The 26,895-nt window shown below is 42.5% G+C and overlaps 1 protein-coding gene across 2 annotated transcripts; it reads left to right on the top strand.

Annotated features, from left to right (window-relative positions):
- The first annotated feature begins 344 nt into the window (after positions 1 to 344).
- IL20RA (interleukin 20 receptor subunit alpha) lies at positions 345 to 26,406 on the top strand. 2 transcript variants are annotated; one of them, XM_074578286.1, is made up of 7 exons: positions 345 to 1,198; positions 15,917 to 16,046; positions 17,900 to 18,078; positions 18,760 to 18,935; positions 20,522 to 20,666; positions 21,216 to 21,355; positions 23,876 to 26,406. In XM_074578286.1, exons 1-7 carry the CDS (start codon positions 1,114 to 1,116, stop codon positions 24,809 to 24,811), a joined length of 1,791 nt encoding a protein of 596 aa, XP_074434387.1. In that variant the 5' UTR covers positions 345 to 1,113; the 3' UTR covers positions 24,812 to 26,406. The 2 variants fall into 2 exon arrangements, with proteins under 2 accessions (XP_074434387.1, XP_074434388.1); XM_074578287.1 differs by having other exon boundaries at positions 15,948 to 16,046.
- Positions 26,407 to 26,895: the final 489 nt, after the last annotated feature.

Genomic DNA, 26,895 nt, shown 5'->3' on the forward strand with positions numbered 1-26,895 from the left:
GTGATCTTTTATCAAAGAAGTACCTTTTCAGAACGCACACTGACCATCACTTCAAAGCAGATTGATATGCAGCAGTCAGCTCTTGCTCATAGAAAAGCCTGAGGGAAACGGCAGGGAGGTAACTGGCGACAAAAGGATGGAGAAACTGAAAACTGGCAAATGGGTGCCAGGGTGGCGGGGGTGTAAAATGGAAGGGAGACAAAATAACTGTGAGGACAGCAAAAAGGCCAGCTGACAGGAAAGGAGCTGGCAAGGGTCCATTTGGGGGAAGGAGAAGGGCCCATGTCATGGCACTCCCAACTGCTAGAGCCTCCCCAAGTATTCAGTCTGTATCACGCCTTGAGCAGAGCATACTCCCTTTCAGGTTCCCCCACCTCCTTCTGCCCTGACAGTTGCACTTAGCAGCTCCACACAAACTCAGTGAGAGCTCCATTTGCAAACAAAACATGTTATTTCTTATAATCCCAGAGTCACTGAGGTGGGAATCCACCTCGGCAGACCCTTTAGTCCAACCAGGGTCAGGTGGAGCACAGGGTGCTCAGCTTTATGACCAGTTGGATTTTTAATATCTCCAAGGATGGAGACTCCATGGCGCTTCCCTGTGTTCAAACAGACTGTTTAATGTGAACTAATGGGAGAAATCAGACACCTGAACACCCCAAGATGTAGCACGTTGGCCTTCAGCTTCCTCTGAAAAAAAAAAAAGGAAAAAGAAAGAAAAAGAGGTATAACAACATCCCACCCACATCTCATGGTGGCTTCGAGGGAGAGTTACTCATCAGCGAAGGGGTGCAGCAGAAGACGTCCCTCCGCGTGGAGACGGCGCCACGCCGGGGCGGGCGACAACCACCATCCGCCCAGGCGGGACCCACCGGCCCCACACAGCCCCCGGCCCGCCTCCGTGGGAGCGTCCCCGGCACTGCGCAGCGCCCCGCGCCGCCCCGCAGCCCCCCGCCCGCTTCCGTGGGAGCCCCCCCTCCTGGCTCCTCCTCTCTCTCCTCCTCCCCTCCCGTCCCCTCCCCTGCCCTGCGCGTCCTGCCCGCCGGTTCCTTCCACCTGCGCGGCGGCGGCGCTGGGGAGCCGGTGCCCCGGGGCTGGGCGATGTGAGCCCCCATGGGCGCCGGCCGGCCGCAGCGGGGGGCGGCCTGGCTGCTGGTGCTGCCGCTGCTCCTGCCGCCGCCCCCCGCGGCGCACGCAGGTAGGTGGCGGCGCTGCCCGACCGTCCCGGTCCCCTCCGGGGATGCGCATCCCTCCCCGGGACGCGGGTGGGAGCCGGAACCCCCCGGCACCGCGGCTCCCCGGGGTCGTTTCTGCGCTCGGTTGTCCCGGCAGAGCTAGCCCGGCCCCGAGGGCTCGTCGCCCCGAGCGGGGCCGAGCCGAGCCGAGCCGAGCCGGGGCCCCTCTGCCTGCGGCCGGGCGGAGGCGGCCCGGGAGGCGGCTTGTGCCGCCGCCGGTCGGGCCGGGGCTGGGGCGCTGTGTGCCGTTCGCGTTAGACAGCAGTGCCTTTATTTAATGTTCGTTTTTTTCTGGCCGCCGGTGCTTAACTGGAAGAAGAGGACTGGGTATTTCTGTAATGTTGCTTCGTTTTGTTCTTTTCTCCATAGTTACGCTGGAATTAGAGTTTACAAAGCTTTCTGTTAATTTGCTTTCTGGTGTAAGTTGATAGCGTGCTCTTGAGATAGTTCTTGTTGTATGCGTCGGGATAATTCCCCAAATATCTTTGCTGTTTGTGTTTTCCTTTGTGCTTGACAGTCACCATCCCCAGGAGTCTTACCTGAGCAGTCAAGAGACAGATTGAAACAAAAGGCAGGATGGGTTTTTGGCAGAGATATTCAGCTCGTATGCTGGTGTCCTGAGTGCCTCTGATTCCCTTCTCCTGCCTGTAAACCGGAGTGCTCCTCCGGTGACAGACAGACATCCAAACACAAGGAGACAGAGGGAGCAGAAAAGGTGGCAGCTGGAGTGGGCTGTGGGAGCAGCTCAGAGAGCAAACTGGCCCCGGCACGGGCAAGGATGTTGCCAAGTGCATGTAAACCGGAGCTGTGGAATGTGTGTGTATGGTGGGTGCCCTGCTGCTGTTAAAAAGCGTCACACAAATTCTTTTTTTATGTCTCTCAAGTATAACACCAAGCAAGGCATTGCAGAGATTCGTAGATCTGAGAAACCTACTCCATCTTCGTGCTCTTGTTCTCAGCTGCAAATGTTGCCTCCAAAGCTGAATACATAAGGACAGAGTCTGTTCCTATTTAACTCCACAGCAAAACTTCCAGATCCTGTGCGAGCTGGGCGGCAGTAAGGAGTGTTCTTCAGACTCTGAATGCTCTTGAGTAGCACTAAGTGCCATGTCTCAACTAACTCTTTTGACAAACTTCTCCGTTACGCATCAGTGATTTTTTAGTGGCTTTCAGAGGTACCAAGGGCAGCTTCTTTTTAGGTAACTGACCACGTCTTATTTAAATATGCTGATCATCAGTGCAAATGTCTTGGAAAATCTGTATAACTGGCATTCAGTTGCCCTTTAAAAAAAAAATAAATAAAATTTGATTAATACTGTGTTTGCTTCCAAAGAAGGTTTAGAAAAACTCAAGGGAGTTACATTGGTTTTGTCTAATGGTTTGAGGGAGAAGGGAATCTGTTTGCACATTCCTGAGGTTTTAGCTGGACATAATTTCAGGTTTTTGTTGACAGTCAGCAATACCAGCAGGGATGGGAGAGCTGTGCCTTTCACTGAAGGCTTAGAGTTTCCATTTTCACCTCTTTCACGGTGGGACAGTAAAAGTTGTTTTAATTCATCCGATCAGGATTTTGCTAATAATGGGAAAAATTATACGAGGTGCAGAACTGTCATAGCAGTGCTCCTGCTCTTTCTCCGAAGTGAAGTGATAGGCAGAGGAGTCCCTTTTGGGTACTTTCCTCCAAGAGAAGAAGCTTGGGTTGCCAGTGTAGAGCAGATGCAAACCAGAAAATACGGCAGTTACCCTGAAGGTTTGATCTGATGCTGGAATAGGAACAGATTCCTCCTGGGCCCAAGTGCCACAGAAAGCAGCTTCACAGCAGGACTTCCCAGACTACAATTCTTGCATCTATGGGATCTGTGCTGTGCCTGCCCCTTTGGGATCTCTTGTTGAGTTCCTTTTCTGAAGTCTGTGGCAGCAGCATTTAAATGCGAACTTATAGTTGGACCTTTTCAGAACGTCTTTTGTTTTCCCTGTGGTGTGTTAGTGGGTACAACTTTATCCTTACTTGATGACACTTACTGTTTCAGCAGTCTCTGACTGCGTTCTGTTCTAGGTCACTGCTGTCCAATGACCTGTGCCCACCTAACAGGCCATCTGAGCGGTACCTGGTTTTGCACAGGACAAAAATTTCGCTCGTCGCAGCACTTCAGTGGAATTTTTGTAAATTGGTGTTTCACTCGCTGTTTAAAAATCTGTACTCTAGAACAAATGAAAAAGCACAGAAAAAGCAAAATGGAAAGGTAAATGGAAAAAAAAAAGGAAAATTCATTATTTAATCAACAGGATCAAGAAATGTAATGTGTTCCTCTTTACCACATGGGAGAGTTTAGCAATTTTTGCAAGAGACTAGTAAGTATTGGAAGGAACATCCTGAATTTTGTAGTAGTAGAATGTCAATCTATTAATTTACCAAGCTCCATCTTAAATCTTTCGCCATACTCTTAGTGGGGGTTTCTCTAACTACATTCTTCTGCAGTTAGAGAAGCCTTTGAATTTCTGGCCCGTAAAGTCCAGTCTCTGTCTTATAGATCTATACAGAAGAAAGAATGCAAGGGGTACTACAATATATATTTATTCTCAAGAAAGGGAAATGAGCCTGAATGCTGTACTGCAAAAATAGAAGCATTTTGATATATTTAAGGAATGTTTACTATTTTTGTTCAGGTAAGGCATGTGATTTGGAAGCAAATCTCTCAATCATTTCACTTACTGTGCTTTTCTCTGTATTGTGACGCAGTCTTGGAACTGCATTTCTTATGGATGGAGCTGCCCTGGAAGATCTGCTCCATCAGCATATCTAATGCAAGTAGAGCTAGTCCATTGTTAAAAGAAGGCCTGAAATGTGTGTAGCGTAGACAATATTTTCTCAATGCAAACATTGTCATAGAACAGACTTGCTCATATTGGTGCATTATTCACTAACGTAGTGGTAGCCTTAGATTCTGCTGGAGTTGGTATGTGGCTACAGCAAATACATTTCTTATGATGGGACCTTGAAAGCTTCCCTCTTTTAGTGTTTTCTAATAGTTGCATAAGTTGCGTGGTCTGCATTGACACACCTGATTTAATGTCCTTGTCTTTCATCTTCCTCTTTGTCATATTTTTACTGATAAATAGATCTATATTTTGAGAAGCAGCTTCAGGCCTCCCTTTAAGCAAATTTCAGTACGTTTTCTTTCACAGTTACTAGAATGTTGAAATGTACAAAACATCCCTTTTGATCAAGATGTTGTTCTGGGAAATACAGAATAAAAAGATAAAAGGGATCACGGTATGGGCTTTGCAGTTATGCCGCTGAGCTGGAGTTCAGGGACCACACTGATGCCCAGACAGATTTTATCATGTTAAAACTACCCAGAAGGCAGGCAGTATTCCAGTGCTAATAATCCACGTCCTTTCCTTCTCACATACCCACAGTGAATCATTGAGAAGGCTTCCTGCTGTCAGCATACACACGGTACTTTAAAAACTAGAAGTCCCTGTGTGGATGCTGCTCCTGGATTCAAGAGGAGGGGAGAGACTGCTGTTTGCAATTCACCCCGCCTGAAAACTGGGACAGCAAAAGTGACTTGCTCAGTTTATTTTGACAGAAACAAAGCCTGAACAGCCACTTTTATTCCTGCATGAATACATGGTCTTTGAGCACCAGTCATAATTTGTGAAGGACAGAAGTTAAATGCTTGTCTCCAAGTCAAACAGTGCTGACATGTTTAGGTATTGACACAAGGCGATTTAAGGTACATTATGGGTCTGAGAACAGGCTGGTCTCTTGGCGTCGACACAGCCAGTATTAGCTAAAGTGTTAAATAGCAAACTGAAACATCAGATTATTTCATATATATGGCATGCAGTGTGCACCTATTAAACAGGCTAATTGCCCTGTGGATATACTCTTGATGTCTTTGTCCTGGAAAATATATAGATTTCACTTGAATGGATGGCTGTACATAACTGAAATGCAGTAAGAACTCACAGAAAATTGTCTTCTTTGATTAGGTAAATGATTCAAAGAAGAAAAAATATGTTCACGCAACAGTAGAGATGAGAAAAACAGTGGGGAAAAATATTGTAAAATATAATGATTTTTGAACTCTTAGAAAACATGACAATGTTGTGCATGTAGTAATTTGAATTACCTAGTATATATCTATATACTCAGCAGGACTGATCTGTGCCCTGGTGGTTGGCTTTGCTTATGATTTCCACAACTCGACAAATTCTTATTGCCTGTTAATAGAAATGGTTAGAGGAGGAATAGAAATGGTTAAAGGAGGTAGTTCATTCTATAGAGAAACTCCGAACGCTGTTCAGATTTGTCGTTAAAAAGTCCAGAACTTAGATGTGCATTACAGTTCCCCGTGTGAACATTCAGGTTCTCCATTGTAGCTGATAACCTTATCCTTCCGTGGTTGTTGTTCTCCAGTGGCCTTTACGCTCTTAATTCGAAAAGAAGCAAGTGGTTAGGATTACTCAAGTCATTTGTGCGTGTGGTTCCAGTTTATGTTTGTTTTTATAGTTGTGGCTTGTGCAGATTGATTTCTGCTGATTGATTTCTCTCCAAGAAGTGGTGTTGATTATCCACAACGACAGGATTAATAGCTAAGAGAAAGAAAATTCACACTTTATGAGCCAATCAAGATCTCCCATATTTTAAGAAGCTTAGCTTTGTAAGAGCCTGAATTCTGGAAGTCAGGCCCACCTCCAGACAAAAATGAGAGAGAGCTTTTATTAGAGAGCTGTGTTTAACAGATGTACAAATCTGTGCTTTATACTTGGCGTACCAGCAACTTGCAGGTTTTTATCCACAGGTCATCCTATCTTGAAAACACTAAAGTAAAACTAGGTAAATCATAAAGAAAAGGAAACAAGTTTTAGGACTGGAGGTATGGGACAGTTTACATATGAAGAGATTAAATTAGCTACATCTCTTTCTCATTGAAAATAGAGTACTTTTCCTGTCTGCCTAGCTTCTGCCAGAGTATTTTAAGGTCAATGAAGGGACAGAAGGAAGACTGTAGTCTCTTCTTCCCTTCTTTATACCCCAGCACCTTGAGTTAAATCTTACCCAATAGCTTAGCTGTTTTTCAGCCTTCCATTTTCCACTCCCATTTCTGTGATGGGAGCAGGAATGTGTCCAAAGAGAATAAGAGAAGAAGAATGTTGCTTCAGGAAGTGCAAGGATCTTACATGCTGCTACTAAGATTTATGCGTTTGATCTTAATCGCACTCAGCGCATAAAAACGCACACGAGTGGTTATTACAGCTTTTAGGTGAAAATGGGATTAATTTATTTCCTACTGGTTTCTTAAAGGCTGGAGGGAGCAGTTGAGCTAGTATTTATTATTGCATCTGCTTTGCACAAGACTTCACTTCTCTGGGCTTTCCTTCTCTTTTCCAAAAGTACATCAATATCCTGCTGTTGGTGGGTACTGTAGTCAAAATAGTAAAGTAGAGGATGTGGCTCAGAAGCACTGAAAACTGACTGAGGCACATGTAATTGCTGACAGGGCTTTTTCCCCACTGTAAGAAGGCAGCAGACAGACACAGGAGCAGTCTGAGTTAAATCAACTTGCAGTAGCTCAAACATGACCGAGAGGTAGCTTCTCTGTCAGCCCAGGGGGTGGTCAGGCTCCTCCTGAGCCCATCAAAGCGTGTTGGCCGTTCCCTTGAATGTCAATGTTCCTTGGATCCAGCTGGGCATGTTGCTGCCTTCAACGCCATTTCTGAGGCAGTCTTTTGTAACTTAGTGTAAGAGACGTAGGTGATAGTGCTGCATAACTTCCTCTGTACAGCAAAATCTATAGGCGGGTAAATGAGTCTAAAAATCATGACTGGTGGTTTTAACAAAAAATGCCTGTTGAGTACAGGAAAGATAGTAAAAATACTACTAAACCTATAATTAGACACTGACTTGTTCGCATCTGAAATTACTGTGGGACACTGAACAGTCATACGGTGCCTCAAAACACGCCAGCCTGCACCTGACAGGAGAGCAACAGAAATGGGTGGGTACCCCAGGAAACCTTAATTTCTCGCGAGTTCTCTACAAGCAGTTGCTTCCCAAAGGCACTCATATCCTTGATCATCTGTGGGGAGCAGCATAAATCGTAAATGCAGGGCGCAAGAGGGAAAAATAATTTTGAGAGAGCTTTGAGTAGCAGAGACACTCATATCTGCTGGGGTATCACCGGCTGGTCTCCATCACCGTGCAAGAGACCAAACCTAGAGCCACGCTGGTTGTCCCACGGGGTCAGCTTGAAATGGCCTCTCGCCGTTTGCAGGCACTGTCTGGGGACTGGAAATAGGCCCTTCCTTCATGGTCGTTCAGACAGGGGTGGCAGTGTGACCCCATCAGCCCGATTGCCTGCGAGAGACAAGCCATCGCAGCATCGCTAGGAGTGTTGGTCCTTCTTCTCAGAGCTTGGATGCAGAAGGTGGTGACTGACTTGCACCTTTTGAGGATTGCCCTTCCCTCAGAAATGAAGGCAAGTGCTCATCCTCCTTTAACAACACAGTCTCCTGTCCAAGGGAAAACGTGGATTCAAAAGAGGGGATTTCACTGATTACATTAGTTTGGACTCCAAGAAGAACAAAATCCCTTCTCTAGGCAAGCCATCAGTAGGTCAGAGAGCAAGAAGCAACACCTGTTTGGCAATAAATATAATGCTGTCAGTTCTAATTGTATATTGTTGTTGCCTAATAGATATTGGCCAGCACCAAATGATGAAGGCCAAAACTAATTTTTTGCTCAGTTTATGTGTAAAAAAATAGATATTTTATGTAAGGATGGATTAGGAGTGTTCCAAAATGTGGTGTGTCAGGATTCAGCTGATAACTGTCACACAGCATAATATTTACAATATTTCAAGCAGAAAGCTTACTTAAGCCTCGGGTATTTTGAAAACCAAATGTAAGATGTCAGAGGTATTCTAGTTAAGCTTTCGTTTTCTTGGCCGTTGGGTTGTGATGGACCTAAGCAATAATAAATTGGTAACGTCAAACATGTAACTCCTCAAAATTAAATGCTGGACTATTTTTGGACTATTTTAATGCTGGACTATTAAATTTGGGCTATTTTTAATATATTGTAAAACTTCAAAACATCTGTTTTAAAAAGCAGCTATTCCGTCATGAAATTGTGCCAACAGCGGGCTTTTGAAATTAATTTAGTTCTTCATGACAAAAAATGTTTTTGCATTCCAAGTTTAACAAAAACTCCTTCAATTTGATAATTTAAAAAAAACAACAAAACAAACAAAAACAAAACAAGAAAACAGACCAAACACAAAACACCTCTGATGGATTGATGACTCTGAAAGCCTTGAAGGGGTTGTGAGTAATTTTAGACAAGCACACCTTGAATTGCACTCATCTTGTTTCAGGCCAGTATTGATCCCTCAGGACTAATAGAAAGCATACCTACAATAACTTTCTCCTGTTGGAGTGCCTCAAGGAAAGGTTTTTGCAGCAGGACATGGTTAGGTAGTATGAGGACTCTTGTAAACCTTCAACACAGTGGGAAGAAAATTCAGTTTATTTCGTTTCTGTTGTGCAAGTTAGCAAAAAGGAATGGATGTTCAGCTGCCATGGGCCTCTCCAGTTGTCTCCTAGCAAGCCTTCAATGGACTGGGAAGACTTTCTCCTCCTTTCTGAAGTTGGGTCTTTCTGGACTGAGTCTGAAATGTTCTTTGACCAATATTCTCTGTAGGGGTGTTTTTATAAGTTAGGACACGGTTTAGATAAATAAACGCAAGGCTTCGCATGGAGGAGGAGAGCATGTCAGGGCAAGCCGCAGCTTCAGTTCCCCCTCTGCATCTCTCCCATTCTTCAGTCTGTATTTCCACTCGCGCTCTTTCCCCAAATGACCTCCTCGGGTTCACCTGTTTGCACTGGTAGCCCGCCTGTTTCTTCAAAAACAAAACCCACGTGCCCCGGTCTTGTCCTTCTCTTGTGCTTTTCTGTCTGCTTCACCGCCTGGCCTACATTTAGTCTTACAACTCCGTTTCTGTCCCCACCTTTCTCTCCCCTGTGCCCCTTCTGAGGAGGGAGCGACGGGCTCCTCTTCTGGGAGGGCAAGAGTGTGCCTTGTGGTTTGCTCTCGAACGCTGTTATGACTTGAACAGGAAATCACCTCCGTGCTCCTCCCCACATTCCCACCAGCGCTGCTCGAGTCAAAGGGTTTCACTAGCCCGGCTTCATACGCAGCGGTCACAGAGCTCCAGCAATCCACCAGGAGAAAGGCAGCTAAGCTGTAATGAGTCCTCCTCCTCGTTATCCAGCCTGTTGAGTTCGAGTCTAAAAGAGTCAGTATAGAGGAAAAACTTTCAAGCCCACTTAATTTAAAAAAAGTTAACTCATTTGTTTAAATTGTCGCTAAGATGACTAATATCAGGTTATGACACTTGCTAATGCGTATTCCTGGCTTTGCTGGGTTTCCCTTCCTCTCTGCAACCTCTGATCTCCAGTTTTGGCTCTGTTCCCCTGTTTACCACTTGGTGTGCTCCCTCGCGTTGCTGCATGGCCAGTGCCAGCTCGCGTGAGGCTGTAGATGTGCCAGAAAAGACGTCTCCAACCCTCTGCTAGCGAGTGCCACCAAACACGATGCTAAATGGACATTTGTTCTGACCGAGTGTGACCATTTTTATGTTACGCTTAGGCGTGTGTTTGAGGGAATATTTTTCACTGAGAAGGACATAACCATTGAAACAGATGAGCTGGAAGAAGAAGAGATCGAAAATTCCGTAAAAAATGAAGAGCAGCAGCATAGAAGGAGCAAGCGAGGTTTCGCAGGAATTTGCTGGAAGTCACCCAAAGTTGAACAGAAAGACTAAAGAAAGGGCAAATGGCTTACAGCAATGCCAGAAGTGAATGTTCGGTGCGTAGGTTGCTCTTAAGTTGCTTGAGGCTCTGCTGCTGGGTCTAAGCTCCCAGTGGGAAAAGCTGAATCGGGGACTCAGCCTGTTTGAAAGGCCGCCCTCTCAGCGAGGTGTGTAAGCGGGGGTTAGATCCGTGGCCTTGAAGTGGCGCCTGCAAATGGCGAGGCAGGGGGAGTGCCTGTGGCGTTGCCCATAAATTCAGCGCCCAGCACAAAGGAGCCACTTCAGTGCTCTCGGGGGCCGCTTTCGTATAAGAAAGTACAGCAGCAATTAAAGCCAAAGTCTCGGTCGTTCTCAGGAAAGGAGTTCCTCGTTTAAACTCTGAGAGGGCCATAGGGGAGGAGTCGGTTTTACTGGTGTAGCTAATGGCAAAAGCTGTGTTGCACTGAGGCTCACCTTTCTGTCTGAATGCTTTCCATGTCACTCACTGTCTTAAATTATATCTTACAGCTGTCTAAAGAAGCACTGTGACCTCCTTTGTCGTTTTATTTTATTGGATAATTTGGTGTTTTCACCCTTGTAGCCATGCCACAGTAAAATACAGCAGATGATTGCTCTGCGTGAGAGCAGTGCAGTCAACAACAGTGCTTACACAGGAGGAATTTCTGTGCCAACACGTCAGCCTTCAGTGGCTCACCTGCCTTCTCCCCACCCGGAACTATAGCCAGTGTACTGAAAAAAAAAAAAACCCAAAAAATCAGTATTTTTAGGTATTTACGTATTTTTATGCTTTGCAGCTGCTAGGTTACCTAACTCAAGTGAAAAGTTAACAAATCTGTCTATAGCGAGAGGGCGCAGGTAGTTGCAGCTGTGTTTGTTCTGTAGCATTGAGGTTAAACACAGCTGTTTGACACTGAGTTAGGCTGTGGTGCTTCCTAGCAGATAAAAAGCAGATACGCTGAACGGATAATAGTTGCAACATGGAAAAGGAGTATTTATATTTGTATGTATGCGTGCGTGTGTGTATGTGTGTGTGGATAGATAGATATGGAAAACTAAGTTTTGAATAGCACCGACTCAAGCAAGGCACACGCCTGGCAGGGAACTCTACGTGATTAAAACTGACCAGGTTTTTTAACCCAGCAGACACTTTCATAAAGAGAAGATGAGGCACCTGCCACGCAGTCCTTCACTCATGTGAATAATCTCACTGACGTCAGTGGGTTTTTTCGCTCACACGTGAAGGTGTTTTCAGGCTAAGTCATGTCTATTTTGGAGAGTCTCGCAATAGCTTGTTCTAAGATCAGGACTTGGCTCTTCGTTGTGGTGGTGAAGTTTGCGAGCCTATATTATTACTATCTTTCCAGTCCAGGTGTGTAGAGTCATGAAGATGTAAAGAATGATATTACTCGAGGTTTGATTTACAGCATTTCCAAAGACAGTAATAAGGGCTCCGCATTTTTCCATGCAAGAAATACAATGACTTTGTTATACTGGGAAGTGATGACAGCCATTCCAGACTGTTGTTGAGACAGACTAAACCTAGCAAAGCAACATGTATGACCAATTTCGGCTTTCACGAAGGCTAGTACGAAATGAAAATTCTCCATGGGACACCCATGCCATTAATATCGGTTAATGGAAATAAAATCAGAATATAACTGGATATATTGTGTTTAAAGACAAGATACTGAAATAAGCAGCTGATGCACATACTGGACTCCTTTCCTGACTGATAACCATGGAACATACAAGCTCTATGTATGATCTGTTTTCTATGCATGCCTCCTGATGCTGTTGAGTGTCGAATAGACATGAAGGAGTTTATTCTTAACTCTTCCTGGAGAAATAGTGGGGTATGGAATGAGTGATAGGACGGGGGTAATGGCTTCAAACTGGAAGAGGGTAGATTTAGATTGGATATCAGGAAGAAATTTTTCACTATGAGGGTGGTGAGGCACTGGAACAGGTTGCCCAGAGAAGTTGTGGATGCCCCATCCCTGGAAGTGTTCAAGGCCAGGCTGGATGGGGCTTTGAGCAGCCTGGTCTAGTGGGAGGTGTCCCTGCCCATGGCAGGGGGCTTGGAACTAGTTGATCTTTAAGGTCCCTCCCAACCTAAACCATTCTGTGATTCTGTTCTATGGTAGTTTTATTCTTATTTGACAGATGCAGAATTGAGGAATAAAAAACTTGCATGATTTGTCGTAAGGGCAAACAGAAGCCTTTACTAAAGGGGCAAGACCAGAAATAGAAACCAAATCTCTGCTTTTGCAGCTAATGGAAAGTTAACGGTCTCAGTCCCTCTGCCTTTCAAATCACACTGAGCTGGGGGCACGTGGAGCACGCAGGCAGTGTTGTAATGCTTTAGATCTTGTAAAGATACGGTCTGTGGGTTCTGCGTGCTGAGATTGGCTCATCTGCTGCAGTCAGTGTTTCTGTTTTGAAACTTCATTTACCACAGCAGAAACCACACTGGGTGGAGGGAAATTTAAAAAAAAAAAAAAGGATAAAAAAGTACTTTTACGTGTTACTAGTTTAAAAATATTTTGATGTAACAGGCTACTTGCTACTTTAAACTGTGCTCAAGGAATATAACTGTTTTTGCACAAGGATGGATAAATGTTGAAAGGTGCAGGCAAACAAAAACTACTCAGAAAACCAGTGGAAGTAAGTTCCCTTGTCTGTGATGAGCTGGCTGCCTCCAGCCAGTTCAATTTGGTGACTATGGATTAGCCTGATAAGCATTACACATTTTAAAAACTTTTAAAGAAAAAAAGGTGTGAAAAGTGAGCTGTTCGGAACATTTTTAGCTGTCCTGTACCTGGTTCAGTAGTACCCCTGCCGAATTTATTTATTACTACACAGTAAGAAGCCAGATTTATTGGATAGTGTAAGAAGGCCAATGAAAATGGGGCTGGCAGTGACCATAAGAGATCACCCAGCCCATCCCACTGCTCCTAGGCAGAATCAGCTAAATTAGTGTCATTGCTGGTAGATGTTTTTCTAATCTGCACTCTGACGCATCCAGCAGCCCTCCTAGGTGATCCTTCCTCACAAGGCGCTCCACTTCCCACAAGGGGTTACTCCCAATGCCTCCTTTCTTGTTGAAACCGAACTCCGTTCCTTTTCCTCCTTGTTCGTGGTGGACATGGAGGATAGATTATCCTTCTCATTTGAAGACTTACAGCATTCCTCGCCACTCATCCCTGGACAGTGCATCTCTGGTAAGTTTGACTGCCAAGGAAGCGGAGATCAAGGCTGATGGTCTTGACCACCATCTCCACTGAAGGGAGAGAGATGCACCCAGTCTGGTCCATCCTAACTAGAAAGATAAAACAACCTGTGGAAGAGCTTCTCTTCCTCTTTCCTTTATGACCACGGCAAAGTAGATGCCTTGCTCAGAGCCTGTCACCAGAGGCAACAGATCTCTTCCTCATCTGTTGCTGTTTAAGGGCTAGAATTTTTTAAATCTTTCCTCCAGAGGTCTTTGGACCATGCAGTATATACTGTATTCTCCCTCAGACTCTGTTTTACTCTTAAATCTCTTCATGTTGGGCATTTTAGTTTTTCCTCATTGTTTTTTAATGAGAAGCCTTTTATGGCTTTGATTCCCAGCAATCTAAGAAAATACCTACGTTGTATTTCCTCCTACTTGGGAATTGGAGCAAAAGATTGTTTGTGCCTCAGGCCCTCCTTCCCTTTCTACACGGATTGCCTGGTTGCCTTTCTGAGGGCTTTGGCAGGTTTTTGTGACAACTGATTTTATTTTTATTTTTTTAATCTCTTATTCACAGTTGTTGATTATGCAGTGGATGGGTTTCCTGTAGTCTCATACCCTTTGGTGCTGGGATGTGGTACAAAGAATGAAACTTGATGCATGGATGATTTCTCGTAGTCCATGTAATGCTGGTCTTGGGTTGTTGTTCTTAGTAGCATGCACATTAGTGGTTTAGGAGCTTCTCTGTTTTGCTGAACAGATCTTGTAAATTTTACGCTGTTTTCTTGGCTTTCTTGGGCAGCTTCATATTTACGTTTGGATTAGTTTCACCTGAAACAGTTGCAAAGGACATTTATTTTAGGGGAAATCAAAACCTTTTATTTTCTAGGTTCTGTATCTCCCCCTTGGAAGCAAATGTTAGAGTAAAGCAGATTGCTGGAGGTCGTCTTCTGCTGCTTTCACATCCTCTGGCATCTGACACTTTTTTATTTCATTACATCTGAGTCTATAGTTTGAGCTCTTACCAGATGACTGTCACTGGGCATTTCTCTGTCCAAGTGTTCAAGGAAGTGGGACTTTCTACATACTTTTTATAAATAAATAAGATTGCCCTAAGGACTATACCCGATGCAACTTGTTCTCTGAATAGAAAAAAATTCGAAAGCCACTGAAGACTAGCTTAAGTGCTAGAGATAAAAGAGAGCAACATTAGAAATACCCTCCGTAAATAGCTCTATGATCTGAAGATAACGATGCAGGGATATATCGGAGTTTGTTTTGAACATTAATATACATTTAAAGGCTTTGAAAACCCAGAGTTTCCACCAAGACAGTTTAAAGTAATAGGTCTCTACAGAATTGCAAGGAGATTGCTTTGGTAAATGTATTGAAGAGAAAAGCTTTTACTGCTTGTCTCAAAGACACTAGAAGTTGGCAGGTTAATCAGGAAAATGGTGTTGACTTTTGCTTACAAAAGCAACTATATGTTAACATATACAGGAGGATGAACACTATTGCTCTAGTAATAGTGAAATATACTATAAAAAAAAAAATCCTTAAGGTCTGCTGGCAGAGGTAACAAAGGTCAAGGACTATTCGTTCAGACAGGTTCCCGCTGTTTGTGTTAATATGCTTTATTTTCCCCTTTCTTCGTCCCTTTTTGTTATCTTAAGAACTAGAATTGCATCTCTGGAGGAAGACCTTAAAAGGTTTTGAAAAGTCCTGAAGAATCACCGAGTGACTTTTTCTCTTCCCCATTATGCTCTGGTGGCCACACTCGCAATGAGAAGCTCTTTCCCAGCTGCTGCAGCTCCAGGGCTGGTCTCAGGGTTGCTCCCATGGGCACAGCTCTTGTGGCAGGAGATGCTGGGGATTGAGTCACAACTTGGAGCTTGGGATTCTGCCCCTGGGCCCATGGGCCTCTGTTTTGCAAACAATTTAGCAATGTGAGCATCTCCATTAAATTTATTAGATTAGGAGTGTGTATTAGGAAAACGTGAAACCCCCAGACTTGTTTGTTCATTCATTTCAAAAGCTGGTGCAATGAACAGCAATTTAGATGAATGACCTAACAGTAGGTGTTCGCTTTTGACTTTCTGGAGAATCAACATACTTCTCTTCTTCTTCTGGAGAAGTCATACTTCTGTTAGTAAAGCTGTGTTGGCAGTAGACTCCACCTGTCTTTTTAAAAATACCTGGTTTGATATTTAAAAGTACACTAAGCTACAACAAGAATTCTACCAAAGCGTTAAAGATATTTTTACAATTTCCAGTGTTAAATTGTTCTGATATTCAAAGACCTGTACAATTTTAAAAATATGTGTCTCTTCTAGGCCAGACTTTTCTAGCTTTAGCTTCCAGTCCCTGGATATTTTCATGGCAATGTCTGTCACAAATGACAAAGCCATTTTTGCTAGAGAAAAAACATGTTCATACAGACGGAATTTGGGTCTGCGCTAGCTAGGGACACTTTTGAAACAAAATTTATTTCCATAGCCAACAACCTCGTGCCTTTCATGATAAGAAAGGCAGTATGTAGAATTTTGTGGCATACTTAAAAATAAGTGTCTTTTGGGGGTAACTTGGAAGCATATGTATTTGCAGATTCTTAGTGTATGTTGTTCCTTTCTTATTTTCTTTCTCAGGAGAGTTGTATTGTTCTTTGCCCAACCCTAGGAATGTCCATTTTGAATCTATAAACATGAAGAATGTTCTTCACTGGTCAGCACCAGAAGGCACAGGAGATGGAGTACTCTACAAGGTGAAGTATTCAGTGTAAGTTGGCTTGTTTATTTTATCCCCCACTGACTTTTATTTTATCATTTTAAATAATAATTTTAAAAAAATCTTTATGCAAGACAGGGCTGCTAAAAAGTAAAGAATGGAGAACTAAAATGTGGGTTAGACTTAAGCAATGTGGTTTTTAACTTTTACATCTGGTACTGCTTACTTCAGATCCAGTTAAAAAAAAAATTGTAGGGAGACTTTCTTCCTATTAAAGATGTGTAGGATGCAACATGGAAGCTTTCAGGGGCATTCCTGAGAAATGAGACAGAATAATGAAGAACGACTGTGCTGTAGATTGGCATTAGCCTTTCGTACCCGTTTAAACAGATCCGGAGATGTAGTATTTAATAGAATATTAACAGCACCCAGAGTTCTGTTGGTCTTTTCAAACAGACCCAGCTCCCACAGATTTCTTCTGATCCTGCAAGCCTCTCTAGTCTAGAAGAAAATCCACTGAAGTTATCAAGTATTGTAGAAAAACAAGTAATGTGATTGGAAGCAGGCCCTTCTATTTTCAAGATCTACACCTTTGTAGGATATCAAGGAATTTCAGTGAGGACCAGGATCTGTTTCCTTTACTGCCACTGAGGGAGCACTAGGTCATTCTGCAGGACAGTGCTGGAAGTTTAGCTTATAAGTAGGCATAGCAGCGTAGTCATGTATGAGGTAATGCTCCCATTCTTCACCTCTAATACGAACACTTCCCTCGGTCTAGTAATTTTTTCATGACAGTAAAACAAATTTATATCTCAGAACTTTCCTGTAACTTGTACTGGCTACTAAAAAAAGCAAGGAGTTGCTTCTGTAGTCAGACACTGCAACCATTTTTGACCAGATCTTGCTCACTGTGCTAACAGAACGACATAGGTCACCTCCTAGAAACGGGGAGAGTGCTCAGTAATTCAGGAATGAATGATAATTGTGTAGAAGGTAAAATGCTCAGAAAACACTAGCTGCACTGGCTCTGCAGGGTCAGCTGGTCCACAGAAGAGTCGGTAGTCATAGGTACGGCCATCTCTCACACTGAAGACAAAAATATTCATGTGTGCTTCTACCTGTCTAGGAAAGCAATGCCTTGAGCTAGGTGGAAAACGCTCATGAATGATACTGTGCTACAGTTACGTAGAAGCTGCCACATGCCCTTACTAATTAGCAGCCAAAGGGGAATTCTTTTCCGCATAATGTGAATTTGAGGAGCAGGAGCTTCTGAGAAAATACAGACAGGAATTTTCCAAGGAAACCTTGATTTCTTCTGCTAGTGTATAAGAGCTGGTCAGTTCTGAGGCATTGTTCGTGGCAAGTGTATGCCCCTTTTTCAACTAGAAAGCTTTTGAAGTCCATTGTATTCCAATGGAATCTTTCTTTTAAATAAGAAAAAGAAGTAACTGTGAGTGATGAGTAGGCTCCAATCCACTCATCTTGGAGACCCTGAGCATCATCTGTCTCCACACACCAGGATGAGCCACTGACCACTTTGACAGAACTCTCTATCTCAGTTATCCTGACTTCATTATCCTGTGTTTAAACTAAACCTGTGGAGACTGAGAGATCTCTGGTCTGTGTAAGCAAAACTGGACTCAGATTGGTATCGGTAACATCCCAATTAGTTCCATAGGGCCTCTTCTGGATTGGACCTACTCTGATTTATTTTTCATTAAAACCTTGGAGAAATCTTATGTTTTATCTCAGCTGACTGAGAATTACTTGGAATTGGAGATTTCTGCAAAACAAGCAAACTGTTTTTATCAGCCGCAATATCAGTTTCTGTGCTATATTATCAGGTGACTAATATCATGGCAATAGCTTTTGTACAGCTCCTTTCTCTTTCTTTTTCAATATAGATACGGTGTTGGCAAATGGATTAGAAAGCCAGAATGCAGGAATATCAACAGAACATGGTGTGACCTCTCCGATGAGACCTATGACTATGAAGAACAATACTACGCAAGCGTTAAAGCCTTCCTAAATGGGATGTGCTCTGACTGGATGGAGACCACGCGATTCAACCCTCTTACAGACAGTAAGGAAAGCTAATCACACAGCCAGATGTTCAATGGCCTTCATTAATACTGTATTCTCAGACTGCATGTGCCTTCACAGTATATGGTATTTTAATTTTAACATGAGGTTAGATTTCTTTTTTTTGCAGTTGTTTCACATTTATGCTTTTGGCAGAAGTAATTGAAATAATCATATTAGAATTTGGATATATGTGTTGCATAAACGGTCTTATATATACTGAATACTGTGTTATGCTATGGTAAAGCTTTACTCAAGGCAAATAAAAGTTGTGGCACATGCACAGTATAAAGAACTCTGATTTTGAAAAGTGTCTATTAAACCAAGCAGTAATCGTATTCTACAGCACAATGTCTCTTATCTGTGCCAGATAATCTGAGAACATACCAGTAATTTAGCTTATTTTAGCAAATATATAAATTGAGTTTCAAGGTTGTTTATCCTGCGAAGTCACAGTATTTCCTAGGCAAAATTCCAAGTCAGTGTTCCCCTTCTCACTGTAAAGATCCTCTTAGCTATCTGATAAAATAATTTTCTAGCAATATAAATGAATTGTTCAAAGTCCTACTGAGAATCCACCAAAAAAAAATAAATCATATCATCCACTTTTAAGAAACTACATGGTCAAATCAGTGTACCTCTGCTGCATTTAACTGCTTTTTGTACATCTTCATTTTTCCAGCAAAAATTGGCCCACCCGTGGTAAGTGTATCTTCTACTGAGAAATCTATTTCAATCTTTCTGACTGCTCCTGAGAAGTGGAAGAGAAGTCCTGAGGAAGAATCCGTATCTCTGCTTCAAGTGTATCCTGGCCTGCAATACAACGTGTCTGTCCTCAACAAAAAAACAAAGAAGCGGGTAAGCTTTGACAAGGCTGTAGAAATGCAATGGTTAAATCTGTGCTTACTGAAATGCAGTTTGTCACAGCAAGGATCGAAATAGCCTCATAGGAATTGTGGCATCATTCAGATTGGAAGGGAGCTCAGGAGGTCTCTAGTCCAAAGTCCTGTTCAAAGCAGGATCAGCTGTGAGCTCAGACCAGATTGCTCAGGGTTTTTCCAGTTGGATCCTGAAAACCTCCAAGGACAGAGACTGCAGAACCTGTTTCCACTGCTTGACTTTCCTCTTAGGGAAAACATGTTTCTTTATGTCCAGTCTGAACCTCTCTTTTTGAACTTACGTCCATTGTCTCTCATCCTCCCGCTATTGAGCACTGTGAAGAGCCTGGCTCTGTCTTCGTGATGACCTCCCTGGGTCATCCTTGAGGGCTGCTGTTAGGTTCCCCTGAAGCCATCTCTTCTTCCCCAAGTGGAACAAACGCCAGTCCTTCAGCCTCCCCTCACAGGGCAATTGCTCCTGCCCCAACCGTCTTGGTGATCATCTACTAAACCCACTCCAGATTGTTGGACTTTTCTGTATTGAGGGGAACAAAACTGGTCACAGACGTGGTCTCATGAATGCTGAATGGAGGGGGATAATTCCTCCCTTCCTTCTGTTCCCTCTTCTCTTAACCCAGCCCAGGCTGCTGTTGACTTCCTTTGCTGTGAGGGCACGTTGCTGGCTCACGTTCAGCTTACTGCCTGTCCCCAGTCCTCTTGGCAGAGCTGCTCCCCAGCCAGCTAGGCTCCTGGCAATACTCGTAATACATCGTGACAAAGTGCATCCTTGAACATCTTCATTTGTCTGTCTCTGCAGATTTACATTTAATTATCAAGTAGTAGTTCCCAGCATAAACACAGTAGATGAGGAAGAGTTCAGTGTCAGTTACAAAAACATTTATTCTTCTGTTCCCTTTCTCCAGGCATAATCTGTGCCTGGCAGACCTCTGAATTTCCGGAAAAGAGACAGAAACTTTAACACCAAAAATGTCACCTTTTGTGAAAGGGGATATTAAAATGCCAAGATTAGCAATTAGAGGTATACAGTGGGTTTTTTGTTTGGGGGTTGGGTTGTTTTTGTTTTGTTTTGTTTTTTTTTAATAAAGGTGCTTGACACAGAGCAATTACTTTACCTTGGATTCCAAGGTCTACATAACACCCATTATTCTAAGGCACCTAACTTTACCAGAACATCCCAATTTGAAAGATTTTGTGGAACTGTACCTTGTGCCTTTTATTGGCCTAGGCGTCCGGGCAGGGCTGGAGTGAAGCTTTAGCTCTACTGCAACATCACCATGAGAATATGGGCTAGTGGTAGTACACAGTCCTGCTTCATATAAAGCATGAAATTGTTTAGTAGTGGTAAAAGAATGATTGGATGGAAGATAAAATATTCAGAGAGGACGTGACCTAATTGTATTCAGGAAAAAAAGGACACAGTGGTGGTTCGTATCGTATAATTATTCTTTCCAGAAAATTTGTGTGCTTGTGGTATATTTTATGTATACCTTTCTGTAAGTGAGGAGTTAAAAGAGAAAAAAAAATATCCATTTTTATGTTTTCCAGTGGTGGTTCTCCGTCAGCAACAACACCTTGGTTGTGCCCTGGTTAGAACCTGGAACGGCTTATTGCGTCAGTGCACAGATACATGTCACCACACCACTTTTGCACAGTGGGTTCTCTAAAGAATATTGCATTGCTACTTTGAAAGGTATGTGTAAGCTGGCAAATTACAAAAAGAAGCAGCAAATTAGAAAAAAAAACCCACAGTGAGTGAGTTTGTAAGTTTTTCAGGTATCCATTCAGAGAGTGAAAAGCTAGCATTGTTTCTCCCTTCTCTGTGCATTTGTACTGATGGAAGAAATCTTTGCCTTTAATAAAACATCGCTGGTGTCTACTGACTGCAAGGTTCAACAGTATCTCTGAAGAAAAGGATCTGCATTCTTTGAGTCTTAGTGAATGGAGAATAATTTTTGTCCTTGAATAAGGTCTAAGAGTGGCAGAGCTGGGTCAGTCTCAGAAGGCAGAAGTTAGCAAAATGGGAACCTGAGGGAAGGATCATTACTTCTTTTGAGAACTTAATTTATAATAAAGATTTGTCCTGTAGCTCAAAAGTAATTTTTAAAATTTTCCTGCAAATTCCTTGTTTATCTAAAACATTTGCATCCTATATTCAACAAGCACTGTTGTGAATGCACATTACTATCTGAATGCATTAAAAAGTTGCTCAGGACAATGAGAACTTTTGTTTTGTTAACAGATAAAACGACAGATGAGACTATAACAATCGTATTTGGATATGTTCTGCCTATCATGCTTGCCGTCCTTTCTATTTCAATGACGTGCTATTGTGTGCACAGGTATATTCACGTCAGCAAACAGAAACATCCAACAAACCTGGTAAGTGTTCTCTGTTGCAGGAGGTCGCTGCCAACCTTGGCACGCACAGGAGAGCTGTGCATTTTCCACGGCTCCAAGTCAGCTGGGAGGAAACCATGGCTAATTGCAAATAAGAGCTCTAGTTGCCACTCAGATCAAGAAAAGAACATCACATTCGGGGTTATTAAATGCAAGAAAAACAGAGTAATAACTCAAGTTAGCAAGTGTTTCTAAGAAGATGCCCAGATCCGAAAAGAAGACCGGAGCTGATGAGGATCAGAACAGAGCTGTTGGTTTGGGAAGAGTCATTGCCATAAGCAAGGTCTGAGGTGCACTGAGGCAAATTCTGTTAGGAAGTCAGCACTTCCTAAATTGATCTAGGAAGAAGCACAGTAGAGATTCATTGAAGAAAAGTTATTATTTCGTTGAAATCAGAAGATAATTAGGCAGTGCAGAAACCCCATGATATTTTCTTGGACTATTGCTGGGTATTACCACATTTTACCATTTCATTGTGATTGTGAAGGGTTTAGCACATGTGCATCATACAGATAATTTAACCTGGATTTCAAGAATGCTTTCAAATACTGCACTGTTTCCTAACAGACAAAAATGTACCAACAAACACATTCTGTTATTTACACAACCAAAATACACTTTCTATGTAAAAATGTTTGCAAGTTTCTTAGAGCTGCGAAGTTTGTTAATTTTCAGAAAGAACACATAGAGTCCAAGAAAGACTATTGGTTTCCAGCTCATGAGCCCAGCAGAGCTTTCTCACAGTTATCTCTAAACAAGTTGCTCAAGCATAAACATGCAATTACAGTAATAAATGAACACTTTGATGTTAATCCAATCTGCATGACACCGTGGGATGGGAGGTATAAGGCAATTGGTTTCAACACGCTGATCTTTCTGAAGAAATCTAGAGCAGCGCAGAGGTGATAGGAAAAATGTTCACAGAGGGACTGTGGGTTCAGGAGGAGTAGAGCAGTTACTGCTGCAGTGTGTTCAGATGTGCACAGAGACATCTCCTGCACCTGACGAGGCATCAACTTTATCACAGAATCGTGGAATCACAGAGTTTGCATTGGAAGGGACCTTCAAAGATCATCTAGTCCAGCCACCCTGCCCTGGGCAGGGACATCTTTCACTAGACCAGGCTGCTCAAAGCCCCATCCTACCTGACTTTGAACACTTCCAGGGATGGGGCATCCCCAACTTCCCTGGGCAACCTGTTCCAGTGCCTCACCACCCTCACAGTAAAGACTTTCTTCCTTATATCCAATCTAAGCCTACCTTCTTTCAATTTGAAACTGTTACCCACTGTCACTACAGGCCCAGGTAAAAAATCTTTCTCTGTCTTATTCTTTATACTGGGATGCAGGGCATGGAAGGTGGATATAGCTTGGTCTGCCTTGGAAATCTATCAGAACAGAGCTCTTTACAGTCCATGAACGTAAAAGGCCGCATAGTGAAAAATTAATGCAGACTAAACTTGAACTCCAGGAGTTTTTTCTCTACTAAATATATAATTAGTATGTTGGGGGTGGTTTTAATGTCCATTGCAATATTTTATGACCACCTTGAAGCTTCAATTTTATTTCTCCACCTCTGGATTCAATTGATGTTAAGGTAGCAAATGAATATAGATGTGGTATTTTAATGATGCTCTTTGGCTTTCCCAACCTACAGACTATTCCACATGGGCACCCCGTGCGGTCAGGGGGAGGTGGAATAAGCAGTTTGTTTTGGTGCAGCACTTCTGACCTGGGGGAGCTTTCAGACTACCTGGTACATCGATTAGTGGTCTTAGTCTTCCATTCAAGCTTGAAAGCACTGAGGTGCAGTTTCTGGATGTTGTTTCTCTATGGCACTTTTCTTCAGTGACTGCTTATACAGTATTTATTCCTGTTTGAAATATTACTCATTTCAGAAAGATTCCTATTGTTTAACTAGATGGTTTTTCACGGAGTCACAAAAGCAGCCTCTGACAGACCGCGTGGTGCAGGCTCCATACACTGAACTTCAACCTTCTGTATAGCTTCCTCTCTGAAAAGAAGCCTGATACTATTTGATTCTCTGTAAGCTGTACCTTAACACGGTACCTGACTCTGCCTGTGGGATGTGGGTTTGACTGCATTTCCTCTTCACTGTTTAAAAAGAGTGGAATAGATTCTGTAATCTGTGACCCAAGGACGACTTCGATGTTTTCTTCAAAGTCACTTGAGTTTGTGCTGGTGGAAGCAAAACCAGAGTTTGACAAAATTGTTCTAACCATTATTTTGAGGTGGGGAAGATGAGAAAAAGGATATTAGAGCTGGTCATAATATAGTTTTACTTCGGATAGAATAAAAAAAGTGGAGGATATTGACACTCCTGCAGGTTTATACTGTGAACTTCCTTCTTCCCTGAATTGAAATAACCTCCTAATAAGGTCTAGCCTAGCCTTATATTTTAAAAATACATGACAGTATGAGAAGCAGCAAGATGTTTTCTTTATTATATTTCACTCAAATCAATATATTTTTTGCTTTCCAGGTATGGCACTACACTGACAAATGCAAGGAAAAGGTTTTCATACCATGTGAAAAAATAGTTGTAAACCTTATCACTCTTAACGTGGATGAGTATAAGCCATCTCAGGAATCCAATAATCTCTCAGAAAGGAGAAGTCCCCATTACTACACTGTTTACAATAGCACTGAAGGGAAGGATTTGCCTTCAACAGAAGTGCTGGAAACAAAACACTTGCTTGATATTTCACATGAAGAGATTTCGCTCAAAGAGGATATTTTAGCAGAAGGGGACCAAACTGGGAACTGGCCATCTTATGGCCAGACTGGAACAAAGAATACTTTGAGACGCAAAAATGCAGAGACTGTGGAATATGAACATGATGTAAGGGCTGAAGACTTCAGTCCTGAGCAGAAACTAGAAGACCTCTGTTTGAAAGAGAAGACCTCTGCTTCCAAGGGACTACTAGGTGAGCCACAGATTGTTTGGGGGGACTTGTTTAACGTGAAAACAGGACAGCCGTATTGCCCCCAACTAGAGGTGAGGGCAACAGACCCTTGTTTGGGAGAGAAAATAGAGGAACTTCATTTGAAGATGGTTGATGCAGCAGATGTACTGCCAGCTGAGACCCGTATCAACTTGGTGGACTTGAATACTGAAAAATCTGGGCAGACATCCTATCCTCAGCTGGAACAAATAGCACAGGGCCTCATGGAGAAAGAGGGTGGACAGACCATATTAGTAGATTGGGATCCTCACACTGGAAGACTGTATATTCCTACCTTGTCCAGTGTTGAAAATGAGGTGTGTGAAACAGTATTCACGTGTGATGGTCCTGACGAAGATGGAATTTTGTCCAGACTGTTTGAGAAAGAGGTAAATAAATCATCAGAGGACCAAGAAATGTATCTCCTGCAATTCAAGGAACAATGGGGACTGCACGTAGAAATGGAAGACTGAACAGTAATTTTTCTAAAATATTCTAAAATGCAAAATCTTGTTTCATTTGCCAAAGAGAGCGATGGACTCAGTAGAGCAAACACATCTTAATGTACTGAAGTTTTTGAAACCATCACAGTTGAACAACTTATTCATGGTATGTTATTTATAACAGTTTCCAAACACGTTACAAGTAATTTCAACTCCCATCGTAAACCCCTTGGGTAAAATATGATGGCTATGAGATTATCTAATTTTTTAAAAAATACATATTTTTACAGAGGATGCTGTTAGGATTTTCACACTGTAATTTCTATCAAAAAAAGATCAGCATTTGGAAGCAGTTATTTTTGGCAAATAAAAAGCAACAATATGACATTTTTCTGGGCTATTTCATGTATCTTGACACAATGCAGTCTTTTCTAGGTCTCACTCCTGCTACATGCGATGGTTTGAGCTGACTTTTGTGGAAGTTAAGGGCATTCCAGTATATATTTTGTTTCTGCCTTAGAAACATTCTTCTACTTAATGGAATTCTTACGTATTTCTGTTGAAAGACCTGCGTGACGCGCGGGGTCCCGTCCATACTGTGCCACGCAGATCTGCAACCAGCAACAATTGTCGTAGCAGATTTGCCTACAGGCTCAACAGGCGCAAGGGGGAAGAAAGCAGCATTAGTCATATTTTGAACTGGGGGAAAATGTGGCACAGAGGGATCCAGTGAAATGCCTGTAATCTTACTGGATGGACCGTGTCTCACTCAGCCTTAGACACTCGCAGTGCCCCATCTCTGTGACTCATGTCCTGCAAGCATCTGTTCTTCTTCCATGACTTTAATGGCGGGCTGGCGTGACTAGCTCAGACGGCGAAGTCTGACCCAGACACACTGCTGCTTCTGCAGACACGTCCCACTTGCTATGGCAGACCCGGAAGGTGTACCTGTGGGCTTTCTTTTATTATCTGATCTCCTGACAGGGACTTTCAACACAAGTTCACTTTTTCTCCATGTTATGTGATATTTATTTAGGATAGTAAAATTGCAGGGTATTTTAGAAATTATTTACTAAGGTAGATTATATTTTTCTTTTCAAAGCCTATCTGTCACTTTTCTACTTAATGGACCTTTTTGTGAATACCAAAAAAAAACAACAGTAATGTTTTTGAAGAGGAGAAGCAAAAAAAAAAAAAAAAAAAAAAAAAAAAAAGAGAAAAAACTTTTCTATGGTGTTTAAAACTTGTACCCTCCAAACTAGGTATATGGTTAGGTGTATTTTTGAAGGAAGACTTTTACCAGTATCTCTTCTCTCAGGTACTGTTTTTGTTGCATGACCTTGGTATTTTCTGTGACTATTCATCCTCTGAAATATTTCAATTGTAGTCATGGACTTTCAAACCAGAAATGACAGTAAAATATTTCATGTTGGTGACTCCTTATCTGATGTAAAATATGCCCTCAACTGCTTTTATAATAAAGTTATAGATCATGTAGCAATGTTATACCTAAATACTTACATCAATGCATTTGTTATAGCTCAGTGTGAAAGAAGAAAATAGTTGGAAATGTGAAAATGACAACATTTCTACTACTGCCAGCCTCATTTAAGCCATCCAAAATCTTTCCCAATATTTCTTAAAGACTTCTTAACTAAACTCTTAGTGCATAATCTCTTACTTGTTTTTTGTGATGTGGGGCCTCTAACTCATAGGTAGGAAACAATTATCTACTTTTTTCTGTAGTCTGTTGAATTTTACCCAGTTACTGCTGCCCTAAGACCAATCACTTGTGTTTAGTGTGTATCTTCCATGTGGAAGGATGAGGATGCTCCGGCTCCCTCAACAGTTTGGTGCAGCTGCCAACCAACCTTCCTAGAAGAGGAAGGTATCCCTTATTTTTGGTTTGTATTTCTCCTGGATTTACTTGCCTGCTGGTGGTGTCTGCTGCTTCTTTTTTGGTTAGATAAACAAGCCTTGCCCCAACAGTTACTGCATGTAAGGACACTTAACATATGGTAATCAAGTCACTGCTGACTAAAATTTGAAAACTTAGTAACTAAACCATAGAATCTCACTTCATTCAGTTCTTTGGTCACTGTAATCTCCTTTCT

This window comes from Larus michahellis, chromosome 3 (assembly GCF_964199755.1).
Source record: "Larus michahellis chromosome 3, bLarMic1.1, whole genome shotgun sequence".
Taxonomy (NCBI): Eukaryota; Metazoa; Chordata; class Aves; order Charadriiformes; family Laridae; genus Larus; species Larus michahellis.